Here is a 12,919-nt window from a genome sequence, read left to right as displayed (position 1 = left end):
AGAGTTGTTTTAATTTAAATTCTTCTCATTACCAGTGATTTAGATCATCTTTTCATATGGCTGTTGATAGCTTGGGTTTCTTGTTAGAACTATTTGTGGCCTTTGACCTTTTATCAATTGGAGAATGGTTCTTACTCTTATAAATCTGAATCAGCTTCTTATGTATCTTAGAAATAAAACCTTAATCAGAGAGACTTGCTGCAAAGATTTTTTCTTCATTTACCTGCTTTTCTTCTACTTATAGCTGAAAATGGGGGATTTTGTGCAGTTAAATTATTTTACTTCCTGTATTCCTCACTATATATTTGTGTAATCATGAGCTCTTTCCCTTTCCATAGATCTAATTAGGTAATTTCTTTCTTCCTCCTTTAATTTGTTTATCATGTTACCCTTTATGTTAAGTCACGTACTCATTTGGAATTTGTCTTAGTAGATGGTATGATGATGGTACATGTCTTTTTAAGTTGGTCAGTAAGTCTTTTTAGGTACCCACATCAGTATCTTTGGTGTTTTGCCCCTTTTCTTCCATACCTTACTTTTAGTTTTGTTATCTTCAAGATATTATTCTCAAGAGCAGCCAAATTCTGTAAAATATTAGGCCATGCCATCCTACCAATCTTTTCTCAGGTTTCTTTGAGGTATATGTCCTTGCAGTACTTTTGTCTGTGCCCAGCTTTCCAACTAATTCAGCCTTTTGCTGTGTGAATTATATGTATAGAATATAGAATAATATGTTCTTCCCTTATTGAAACATTCCTTCACCACCATCTTTCTGTCCTTTTTTCTTTTGAGGTCTATATAATCTGTTTCTTATTATTGTTCCTATTATCTACCAATCCCCAGCTCGTTCTCTCTACTTTTTCAGTGACTTCAGTACCTAATTTCTACCTCATACTCTCCTCTTATCCTTGGATGTTCTAATAATCATTTCATAATCCATCTGACTACATAGTTCTAAAACCTCTTCAACCCTCAGCTACTTCCTTCTCCACCAAACTTCAATCATATGTTGGCATGCTTAAGCCTCACTATCTCTTGGATTTGTATCATCTGTAAATGCTTTCTTAACCATGTGTCTTTTCTCCTCTTTTATATTAGACTTACCTTTTTTCTAATTGTGTCCTTCTCCCCCTTGACCTATTCCTTTCATCCCACTTTATATTGCCTTTACTTTTTCATACCTAGTTTGGACTATCGTGTGATACTTCAGTACTTCCTTCATTAGCTGAAGCACTTTGGAATCCCTTGTTTCTCTTTCCGTCATTTTTATCCTGGAAATCTTCATTCCAGCATAACTTTTACCATTTAGTTCATTCCTGCTCCAAGACCACTAAATATTGGTGGAAAAAAGTCATAAACAATAAATTGATTTCATACTCTTAAATTCATGTTAACAGGTTGTTGGACCTCATTGATACTCAATAATCCTACCCTAATTGATTGCTCATTTTCCACAATGACTGTTACCTCTCACCACCAATCCTGCGCCAAACTTACAGCAGATGACCTAGTTGTCTGTTTGACTCAGAACATTTAAATCATACAAAGAGAATTCCCTTAACTGCCCTCATTCATTCCTCAAAATTTTGCAGCAGCATCACCCTTTTCCCCTTCCTTCACTCTGGTCTCAAAAGAATTAGTCTCTTTGTGTTGTCACATCCATTTTCTCCTACTTCTAGGACTTTCCTTGCATAGTTAGTTCTTTCATACATTTTTCATCTCCCTCCACTGGCTCCTTCCTAGTCTAAAAAAAGTTTTTTTCCATGACACATTAGACCATCTAACTACCATCCCATCCCTCTTCTTTACTATTAAAACTGAAAAGTTGCCATTACTTTGAACTACCTTTTCAGTAGCCTCTTTCTCTCCTCATCTCTTTGTAATCCATCTTCTACTACTCTAGTGAAATTGCTTTCTTTGGAATCTTATTTGTGACCTTAATCATCAAATCCAATTGCCCCCTTCTCCCTCGTAATCCTCAACCTCAACCTCAACCTCTTTGATTTCCCCGAAGCTTTTAATACTATTGACCTTTTACTGATTATCCCTCTTCTCTTATCTTAAGAAATACCATAATCTCCCAGTTTTCTTACTTCTCTAACCATTCCATCTGATTCCTCATCTGGTTTATCATCTTCTAAACCCCTTAATGTGGTTATTTCACAGAATTTGCCCTTATCTTTCTTTGCTCTGCCTATGCTTTACATCTGTAATCTTATCCACTCCTGTGCCTATTACCCCATATAGTTGTTGCTCAAATCTTTTTTTTCCATCTTGACCTCTCTTCTGAGCTTCAGACTTGTTTCTCCAACTGCCTATTGGACAGTGCCTAATTGTCTCACTGTCACTTCAAACTCCACATGTTCGAAACCAAGTTCATTATTTTCCCTCCTAAAGTTACTTGTTCCTCCTCCTGACTTCATTATTGATGTCTGTGACACCACCATTCACCTGATCTTCTTTGTTCACCAGGGTCTTTTTCTTATCCCTTATCCCTTCAGGTCATGTGGATTCTATTCCTGCAACATCTTTCATATCATTTACCTTGTTTCTATTACTATTGCTACCACTCTAGTATAAGTCCTTATTGCCTAACTGGATTGTTACAATAGCTTCCCCCCCCTCCATGTACATTCCCTCTCTCTTTCAATCTGTCCTTCACAATGCTGTCAGATGACTTATTCTGCTTTAGGCCTGTTCATGTCACTCTACAGATAAAACATATTCATTGGTTCTCTATAGCTTCTCTACAATATGACACGACCCCACTTATCTAACTTTATTCCCCTTCACATACTCTATATTGAGTGCTAAGTGGACAGTATGTATTGTCCTCTGACACTGCCCTGCCTTTGTTTGAATTATTCTTAATTCCTTACCATCATCAGCTGTTAAATTCCTACCTCTTTCAAATGTTGTTCCTCCAATGTTGTTTTCCTGATTTTCCCTATTTTTCTCTAAATCAGTAGATCTTCCTTAATTAGAATTGACAAAACATTTTATATAGAACTCTCTGATGAGTATAATATTGTAATCTTTTAGTTATCTTTGTATGTTATCCCAGTGAGCTAGACCATTGGTTCCTGGAGGTCATTAGCTAAGTGTCTTGGCCAAATTTTTTGTCTTAATTAAATATTCTGCACACAGTAAATGGTTAATAATAGTATTTGTAAGGGATATAGTCCCACAGTACTCAGACTCTGCTTTAAATACTATTGATTTAAATTTAATAAATATTTTTGAGCCACTCCTATACATAATACACTTATATACTAAGGATACAAAACGAAATGAAGCACAGATCCTGCCATCAGAGTTTATGATATAACAGGGGAAGGGGCTAAGACATATGACACATTACTGAATAAAGAAAGAACATGATAAATGAAAGAGAGAGCTCCAAAGTACTAGGAGAAAATTGAGGAGGCAGCTATCATATAGTACTGAAAGGAAACTGAAGTGGAAGTGAAATAGATGTGGGACATAAGCAAAGACTTTATGCACTTTGTAAGATACTAACAAACTGGAGCTCTTATGTTATGTGGTAATCAGGTGATGAGGCATCTTGGAACCATGTCTTCTGGGAAGTAGTTGAATAAACTCATGGTATTTAGCCCATACAAGAGAAGACCCAGGGAGAGGAGGGGGGAACAAGATGAGAGCAGTAGCATGGAATGAATCAGACTTATTTTGTGTGGCTTCAGAGGTTCAATCTCAGACCAACTTTTGAAAAGTGTAGACTTGGTTTTGCCACTAATTATTTGACCTTGGGCAGGTTCCATTCTCTGGCCTTCAGTTGGCTCTTCTGTATAACAGTGGCATCAGAATAAATCTTAGGTTCCATCTAGCACTAAAATTCTTTGAATCTATTGAAGGGAGTAAAGTTTTGTCTTGCTGTAAAGCGAGCAGGGAAGAGAATAAAAACATTTATATAATGCTTACTATATGCCAGGCATGAAGCTAAGTTCCCCCGCCCCTTTTTAAACAAATAGTAACTCATCTTAACTTCATAACAACCCTGGAAGTTAAATGCTATTCTATCCATTTTACAGTTGAGAAAACTGAGGCACATTAAGTGACTTGCCGAAGGTGACACAGGTAGGAAGTGCCTGAGGTGAAATTTGAATTCAGGGCTTCCTGACTCTCCTGACCCCATCCACTGTACCACCAGCTGCCTCTAGAAAAGAATTATTATTCATGAATAGAATGGATTCTCTTGTGAAGTATTCATTTGTGAACAGATAGTGTCAAAAAGTCTGTTTTTACATCAGTCTGAATTCTGCCTCCCAAGAACTTCCATCTTCTGGTAGAAAAACCTTCCAACCCTTAGTATCTTTACATTTTCAAACAGAGGGGAGTAGGTATGGGGTGGAACGTTCGACTGTGTGACCTTCCAACTCTTTTATCTTTAAATATTTGCTGATCATATGCTATATGTACAGCCCTATTCGTACTAGTTCATCCTTCTCCCTCACTTCCCATATCCAGTTAGTTTCTAAGTCTTGTCAATGCTGACTACAAAACAGTTAATTATATATCCCATTTTAACACTACTGCCACCCTGGTCTGGGCCTCTGTTACCAATCACCTAGACTATTGAAATAGCCTCCTGAAAAGTCTTCTCACTTCTACTCTCTCTTCCCTTCTACTGCATCTTTTATATCACTTCCATAATAGTGTTTTAACGTTTGTGAAGCACTTTTATAAATATTAACTCATGTTATCCCCACAGTAATCCTTGAAGGTAGGTATTATTATCCCCATTTTACAGATAAGGAAACTGAGACAAAAAGAAGTCATGTGAGTTGACCATTTGAACTTGCATTGACTCCAGCCCTCTAGGACCAATTTGAATTCAGATCTTCCCGACTCCATGTCCAGCATTCTATCCACTGTGCCACCTCCCCTTGATAAAATATGAGGCCAAAGAGAACATGTAAATTTCATATTGCCCTTAAGGCCCTAGCACATGCTGTGCGTTTTGTAGACACAAATGTATGACTATAAATGTGTATATATTCCTTCATAAATATGAATGTTTGATGTGAAAGTGAGAAACATTTTCTGCCCTCAAGGAGCTTATAATCTAATAGGACAAGACATGAATAAAAATAGCTGTTAAAGAAATTGAATGTGATAATTACATAGAAGTCATCCAACAGAAAGGAGCGAGAAATTCAAAAGGGATTATTTTCTCAGAGAGTGTCAGGAATGGCTTTGTGGAGGAAGTGGCTCATGAATTGAACCCGCAGACAGAGAAGGTTTGGCTCTAAAATCAGTCACATCCCTCATGGTTACTTTCCTCTGTGATGCTGGGAAAGTCTGTTGACTTACTCCGCCTGTTTCTTCATCTATAAAATGAGGGTATGGGGAAAAAAGGCTTTTGAGGTCCTTCCAAATCTAGCTAGGTGATCTTGTGAATCCATTCCAGGGATGGAGGTGGGAAAAGACAGAACAGAGTTTGCAAGCAGCTCTTCTGTCAGTTTGACTGGAAGGGAGCTTGCATGGAGGGGTTGAGTGTTATATAGAGACCCAGGGAGGGATAGGGAGACTGACAGGTGAGAGGGGGCTAGACTTGTTCCAAGCCAAGCCAAGAGCAGGGCAGAGAATTGCAGAGGCAGATTTGGGCTTGTTCAAAATAGAAAGTGCCCCAAATTAAGAGCTGTCAGAGCAGGGGAATCTGTCTTCACTGGATGGTCCCTTGTTGTTGGACAACACAATAAGCAACCATGTTTTGTTTTGTTTTGTTTTGTTTTTAAAGCTTTAAGACCCACCAGACCTAATAAATCATAAACAGCTAGTAGTGGCTTCTCTAGCTGGTGCTTATGAACACTTTTATTCCTAAGGTTTCATTGTTTTAAAAATTAATATTGGGGCAGCTAGGTGGCGCAGTGGATAAAGCACCGGCCCTGGATTCAGGAGCACCTGAGTTCAAATCCGGCCTCAGACACTTGGCACTTACTAGCTGTGTGACCCTGGGCAAGTCACTTAACCCCCATTGTCGCCCCCCCCCCCCAATTTTAAATTGTAGCTTGTAAAAGTTGAAAGGGTAAAAAAAAAGGGCTGCTCTTCCATTGTAGTGCTCACTTCATGAAAGAAGTCTTAGAAGCTCTGCAGTGTTTGATGAAGACCTTAAAGCCCCCGAAATTTTCTTTTCCTAAATGAAAGCAGGTGTTGAACATTATCATGTTCTGATACATTGAAATTACTAAAATATTTAATAGGCTACCAGATTTGAAGTAGTCACCAGATGTTTTTTGTTTCCCTAGAATGACTTCTGTGTAATAAACTGAACATTTGAGTTTGCCAATCTCACCCCTCTCTCCCCTCCCCGCAAGATGTTCAGTTTCTTTTTTTTTTTTTTTTTGGCGGGGCAATGGGGGTTAAGTGACTTGCCCAGGGTCACACAGCTAGTAAGTGTTAAGTGTCTGAGGCTGGATTTGAACTGAGGTACTCCTGAATCCAGGGCCAGCGCTTTAACCACTGCGCCATCTAGCTGCCCCCTCAGTTTCTTTTAAATTAAACCAGTTTTATCTTTTCAGTAAAAATGCATCAGCATTTTACTTAGCACTTCTCATTTCCTTATAATCCTTTTCCTGTGCAGTAAAGTGAGAGGATTGGGCTGATTGCCTTCCCAAGTCCCTTCCAGCTCTGAGTCTATGATCCCTCAACCAAAATGATGCATGAAGCTTAAGCAATTCTCTGGGTAATTAGGCTGTCAGAAACCATGCTTTGCATTTCCTAGATAACTTCAAGAAACATACTTCCCCAAATCTACCGCCACCCCACAAATCCAGCACTCTGTCCACTGCGCCATCTCGAGCTGTCTCTATCATCTCTGTGCTCATTACTCCCAGATCTGCATCTCTGGCCCTCCTGTATCTCCTAAATTCCAGTTCAATATCATCATGGCCTATCAAACATGTACTAGGTGTTCCACAAGTGCCTCAGACCTACACATCTAAAACTCATCCTTTGTTCCACTGTTCTTCTCAACTTCCCTTATCTCTATTAAGGCCACTACTGTCCTTTCAATCAGGAAGTTTGCAACCTCTGATCTCATCAGTTGACAGATCCTGTGAATTCTTCCCATCTCTTGAATGTTTCCTTCTCTCTACCACATAGCCAAAATCCTTGTTTAGGTCCTCATCACCTCTTTCCTGGATTACTGTAATAGCCTCCCACTCAGCCCCTTTGCCTCAAGTATCTTCCACACAAATGCCCAAGTGATGTGACCATGTTATTCTCCTGCTTAGTAAACCCCAGTGATTTTTCCTTGGTTCCCGGACCAAATAGAAACTCTTCTCTTTGCTTTGCCATTTAAAGGCTTTCACAACCTAGGCCCAATCTACTTTTCTACCTGTCTTCTACATTATATCACTTCACATGTCCTTCAGTTCTTCCTCACATAGTCTTCCATTGCCATTCCTTTTCACAGGCAGTCCCTCATGCCTGGAATGATGCATTTCTTCCTTTCTCATTTATGCCTCTTAGAAACCTTAGTTTCTACATTAGGCCCTTCATCATTTCCCCTCAACTTGTAGTACCTTCCTAAAAATATTTTTGTATTTATTTTGTCTGTACTACATGGTCTCTCCTCCAACTAATGTAAGCTTCTTGAGAGAAGAGAGTTTTTCTTTTTTTAATCTTTCTATCCCTAGAATAATAGGGAGAAAGAAAGTCAAGCAAAGAGCAAAGTTTTAGGTTTCAAGCCTTGGTGATTAGCAGTTTGGGTGATGACAATAGAAACACAATTAAAAGGAGGGAAAGGGTTAGGGGCAAAGATAATTTGTGCATAGTAGGAGTTTAATAAAAGAAAGCTTATTTGAATGGATGTCACTGAGGTATGGTGGGATATCCAGGTAAAGATATAAATCTCACGCCTCTGCTTCCTTCATTTCATTATTTATTTTGTGCCTTCATTTCATTTTAATAAGTTATTATTAAGAAGGCAAGATGACAATTGATTCATAAAACTCCTTGTTTTAATTGCTCATATTTTTATTACAATTTTTTTTTTGCATTTTTGTGGCAAATTGAGGTTCTTTTCTAATATATATGTTCATGTTAACAGGTACTTTGGAAGTTCGGCTTATGGGCTGCCAAGATATACTAGAGAATGTCCCTGGACGTTCAAAAGCAACATCAGTTACACTACCTGGCTGGAGTCCAAGTGAAACAAGATCATCCTTCATGAGCAGAACAAGCAAAAGTAAAAGTGGGAGTAGTCGAAACCTGCTAAAAACAGATGACTTGTCCAGTTCAGTAACTGATTTTTTGATTTCCTAAAAAATTAAAAAGGCAGGAACAAGGGACTTAGCTGAGGGAATAGAAAGAAGTGGGCAGATTCAAAGACTCTGAAGAAAAAAATTAAAAGTATAAAAGTGACTTGTATGCTGATTTTAAAAAATATATATAAACCATATTAAAACCTACCTGTTCAAAATCTGGCAGCTAGGTCTCAAGCATTAATTTCCTGCTCTCTTAGCCTTTTACTGATATAAGAAGAAGAATGACACATAACAGAGTTTAGGATTTCCTGGTGGGAACAGTTGGCAAAATTCTGCTGCTGCACAGGAGGAAAGAAAGAACAGGGAAGAAGGAATTGGTGACTGTTGATTTCTCAACGCACAAAACAGTGCAATTCAACATAAATCTTAATTTTAAAAGTTGACTTTATGTGTATAACATGTTCTAGTAAAACTTTTTTCAAAACTTCTTCAGAGGCAAGAACCAAAAAGTATGGTATGCTCATAAGACAATGTGTTCAGCACCTTTTCCAGACTCTTCCTGGTTCACCCTGAGCATTATGATCCTAAATAGGATTATTCAGTCACTTAGGGCACTGTCCTCTTGTCTCTTCATGACTGATCAGTCATCATCATCCTATGTGGTTAGCTTGTATAGGACCTCCATGAATTATTCTGTAAGTAAAATAAGTGCTTGAATTTTTTAGTGTTGATTTATAGTAAACCAATCTCCCTTGAAAAATAGAATGCATGACAGGAATAGTGTCAAGATGGCAATTGTAGTCTTATTTAAATATATACTTTTAATTAATTATTCAAGAGAATCCTCTTATTTAAATATATTTTTAAATATTGCATACTTAAATAAATGTATTCAATTATTTAATAAAACATTGCCTAGCAATTGCTTAATTACTTAATTTTGACTAGCTAATAATCATTTAATAATATATCTAGTGCATTTATTCAATAGATTATTTAAATAAATAAAATATTATATATGTATATATAAAGATGTTTATATAAAACTGCTTTCTTCCATTGCTTTGTATTTCTCTTGGTAAAATGTGTTTAGTGGATGAGGATATTTGAAGGCAATTGTTAAATTTCACTTTCATTTGAAAAATATTAGGAAGTAGGAAGCCATTGGAGCAAGGAATAAGATGGCAAAGTCAAAGTGATGAGACTGAAAAGAACATGAGCAGGAAAATATTAACTGTTTTAAAGTGAAAAAAGTTTGGAATTTGAGAGACAAAAAGGTTTCCAAGCATAATATTCTCAGAACTTGGACTGAGGCTTTGGCAATGATGATTCAGTAGAATGAGCAGATTCAATTGATAGTTTTAGTGGAAAAGGAAAGCCTGACTATGAAAAGGGAAGGGATTAAATAACTAAATCAAAGTGTTAGTTTTTCTCTTGGAAGATAAATACTAAGTATGATTTTAGAGCTGGGATTCTTAACTTTGTGTGTGTGTCAAGGATGCCTTTGGCAGTCTGGTGAAACCTATGGACCCCTTCTCAGAATAATATTTTTAAATGCATAAAATAAAAAACATAAGACCCCTAAGGAAATCAATTATATTGAAATGCAGTTATCAGTTTTTTAAAAACAAGTTTATAAACCCCAGTTTTAAGAACCCCTGCTTTAATGTGTCAAACTTTGTGCCAAATTGAAATTGTATGGTCATGTAAGCTTCTGTGGATTTATGTGAATGTGACTCTTGAATAGTTTCCAGTAACCTATAAGCTGTTCTTAATTTAGAATCAAAAGATAGGATTACTCATAAGATCCTTCTAAGAATATCATTAAAGCCTTGCTAGCAGCACTGCTGGTTTAACTCATGTTTGAAGAATAGGCAAGGACATACACTGTGAGCTACTAAAGACAGTCATAGTCATAAGATGGGCTAAAGAAACTCTTTGCAGACACATGAAAACACAACTTTAACCATTAGGACTTAAGGAAAACAGATTTCCCATCACAGTCAATAGCATTTAGTAGAGGGTTGTTTGTGGTGAGGTTTCTTGAGGCTGGGCAGGAAAGTCTTTAGCTGGTTTTTGGCAGATAGGACACTTTCATACATTAATAGCTTCAGATATAAGCCAAAAGGTGATTTTTTTACACACACATTTTAAGAAAAAACCTACTGGCACGTTTCATTGTATGTCACGTGAAAACATTTGTGGTTAGTGGATACAAAGGACAATTTTTTATATGTGTATCTCAGGGCAGTCTCTACTACTTTTCCTGAACTGAAACATCTCTTTAATGATGTTACTTCCCTTACCGTGCTCTTTCTTTTAGCTGATGTTTATATAATGTTTCAATGGTAGCAAAACACTTTACATTGGGGGCAGCTAGGTAGCGCATTGGATAAAGCACCAGCCCTGGATTCAGGAGGACCTGAGTTCAAATCTGGCCTCAGACACTTAACACTTACTAGCTGTGTGACCCTGGGCAAGTCACTTAACCTTCATTGCCCTGGGGGGAACAAACACTTTACATCGTTATTAGTTCCTCACAACAGCCTCATGAGTTAGGTGCAATGGTTATCCTCATTTTGCAGCAGAGGAAATTGACTCAGCGAGGTTAGGCAATTTACCCAGTGGCACAGAACTAGTGAATGTCAGAGTTGAGATTCAAATCTAGATTTCCCCCAAATAGAATGGAAGCTCCTTCAAAGCAATCTCTGTGTCAAGGACTTTTCCTAGGTTTTCTTGTTTCCTCATTGTTGTCACTTAGCAATGTTCTGTACCCCTGCCCTCTTTTCTCTGTATATATGTATATTCTCTTGTTAATCTCAGCCCCTCCCAAGGCTATAATCACTAATTGGGTGTATTCACTCTGTCTCTAGCACCAGTTTCTCTACTTGGCTCTAGGACCCATTTTTCAATTCTGTCTTAAGATTATATGCTCCTAGGATCTATCTGAAAATCAAAATTCCCCAAACTAAGCTCAGTGGCATTCTTCCATCCATGTCATTAACTTAAACTATTTCTTATATCAGCATTACTATTTTCCATTCAACAGTAGTAAAAATCTCTGGGGTCTCCTTTGTACATTGCACATATAGGCTCTCAATAAATGTTATGTATGTATGTATTCTTTCTTCTTACTTCCCATATCCTGTCACTCATTAAGCCCTATCATTTCTACTTCTTCAATATCCCCTTCTCTCTGTTATAATCACCACCATTCTATTTCAGATACTAATTTCCTCTCGTGTGAATTCTTTAATAACTAGCCTTTTTGCCTCTGGAGTTATTCTCTTTCTCTCTCCCTGTCTATCTCATCTGTCCGTCTGTCTATCCCTCTTACCCTCCATTCACCCCACACATGGTTGCCAGATTAATCTTCCCCCAAAACTATGATTATATCATCTTCACCACCACCCCCCTCTATATATAGTTATATAGATATATATTCCAGCTAAACTGGAATAATTCTTTTTCTTTTTTTGCAGGACAATGAGGGTTAAGTGACTTTCCCAGGGTCACCCAGCTAGTAAGTGTCAAGTGTCTGAGGCCAGATTTGAACTCAGGTCCTCCTGAATCCAGGGCCAGTGCTTTATCCACTGTGCCATGTAGCTGCCCTGAATAATTCCTTTTCTAATTATTTTTTTTTTTTTGGAGGGCAATGGGGGTTAAGTGACTTGCCCAGAGTCACACAGCTAGTAAGTGTCTGAGGCTGGGTTTGAACTCGGGTCCTCCTGAATCCAAGGCTAGTGCCTTCTGCACTGCGCCACCTAGCTGCCCCTAAGCATTTATATATCCTAAGGTTTTCTTTTTTCTTTTTCTTTCTTTCTTTTTTTTTTTTTTTGGCAGGGCAATGGGGGTTAAGTGACTTGCCCAGAGTCTCACAGCTAGTAAGTGTCTGAGGCTGGGTTTGAACTCAGGTCCTCCTGAATCCAAGGCTGGTGCCTTCTCCACTGCGCCACCTAGCTGCCCCTAAGCATTTATATATGCTAAGGTTTTCTTTTTTTTTTTTGCAGGGCAATGGGGGTTAAGTGACTTGCCCAGGGTCACACGGCTAGTAAATGTCAAGTGTCTGAGGCTAGATTTGAACTTGGGTCCTCCTGACTCCAGGGCCGGTGCTTTATCCCCAGCGCCACCTAGCTGCCCCTCACTTGTCCAATTCTTGCTTTATCTTTCAAGGTCCAGTTCAAATGCCATCGCCTCCTTGAAGGCTGCCCTAACACCACCAACCACCACCTATTTCCCTCCTCTAAATGCCTGTAATACTTTCTGTATTTCTTCATTGCTCTGTTATATCTTATATTGTGATTCTCTGCACTTTTAATAACTAAAATTACTACAGTGCTTTATGGTTTACCAAAGTTATTTACTCTCGTTAATCTGTGACGTGGATGGTACGAGTATTATTCCCATTTTTAAAAGCTGGAAACTAAGCCTCAGAAGGGTACAGCAACTTCCTTATGGTTACACAGTTATTAAATGTTCTTACATTTCCCTCGCTAATCTCCATAAAGGCAGACACACCATTCTCATATCTACATTGTTCCATGCACATAGTATCTATCATTCAGTACTTAGAGAAAATTAAATGATCCATTTTGCAACTTGCACTCATTGCTTCTGGTTCTGTCCTTGGGGCCCTAAAAGGACAATGGAATCCTTACTTTAAATACTTGAAGAATAAAATCACATCC

General features: G+C 38.0%; 1 protein-coding gene across 5 annotated transcripts in view; it reads left to right on the top strand.

The window, feature by feature from the left end:
- PKN2 (protein kinase N2) overlaps positions 1-12,919 on the top strand; it is a 163,954-nt gene that overhangs the window by 97,792 nt on the left and 53,243 nt on the right. For all 5 annotated transcript variants that reach the window (XR_006356340.1, XM_044002300.1, XM_044002299.1 and 2 more), the window contains one exon: positions 8,075-8,260. Coding sequence is in view for 4 of the 5 variants with exons in the window: in XM_044002300.1 (XP_043858235.1) it covers positions 8,075-8,260 (186 nt within the window). In the remaining variant the exon portion in view is untranslated. The remainder of the gene's footprint in view (positions 1-8,074; positions 8,261-12,919) is intronic.

Source organism: Dromiciops gliroides, chromosome 4, assembly GCF_019393635.1.
Source record: "Dromiciops gliroides isolate mDroGli1 chromosome 4, mDroGli1.pri, whole genome shotgun sequence".
NCBI classification, from domain to species: Eukaryota; Metazoa; Chordata; class Mammalia; order Microbiotheria; family Microbiotheriidae; genus Dromiciops; species Dromiciops gliroides.
Note: the sequence above shows the minus strand (reverse complement) of the source record. Positions and strands in the feature narration are given on the sequence as shown.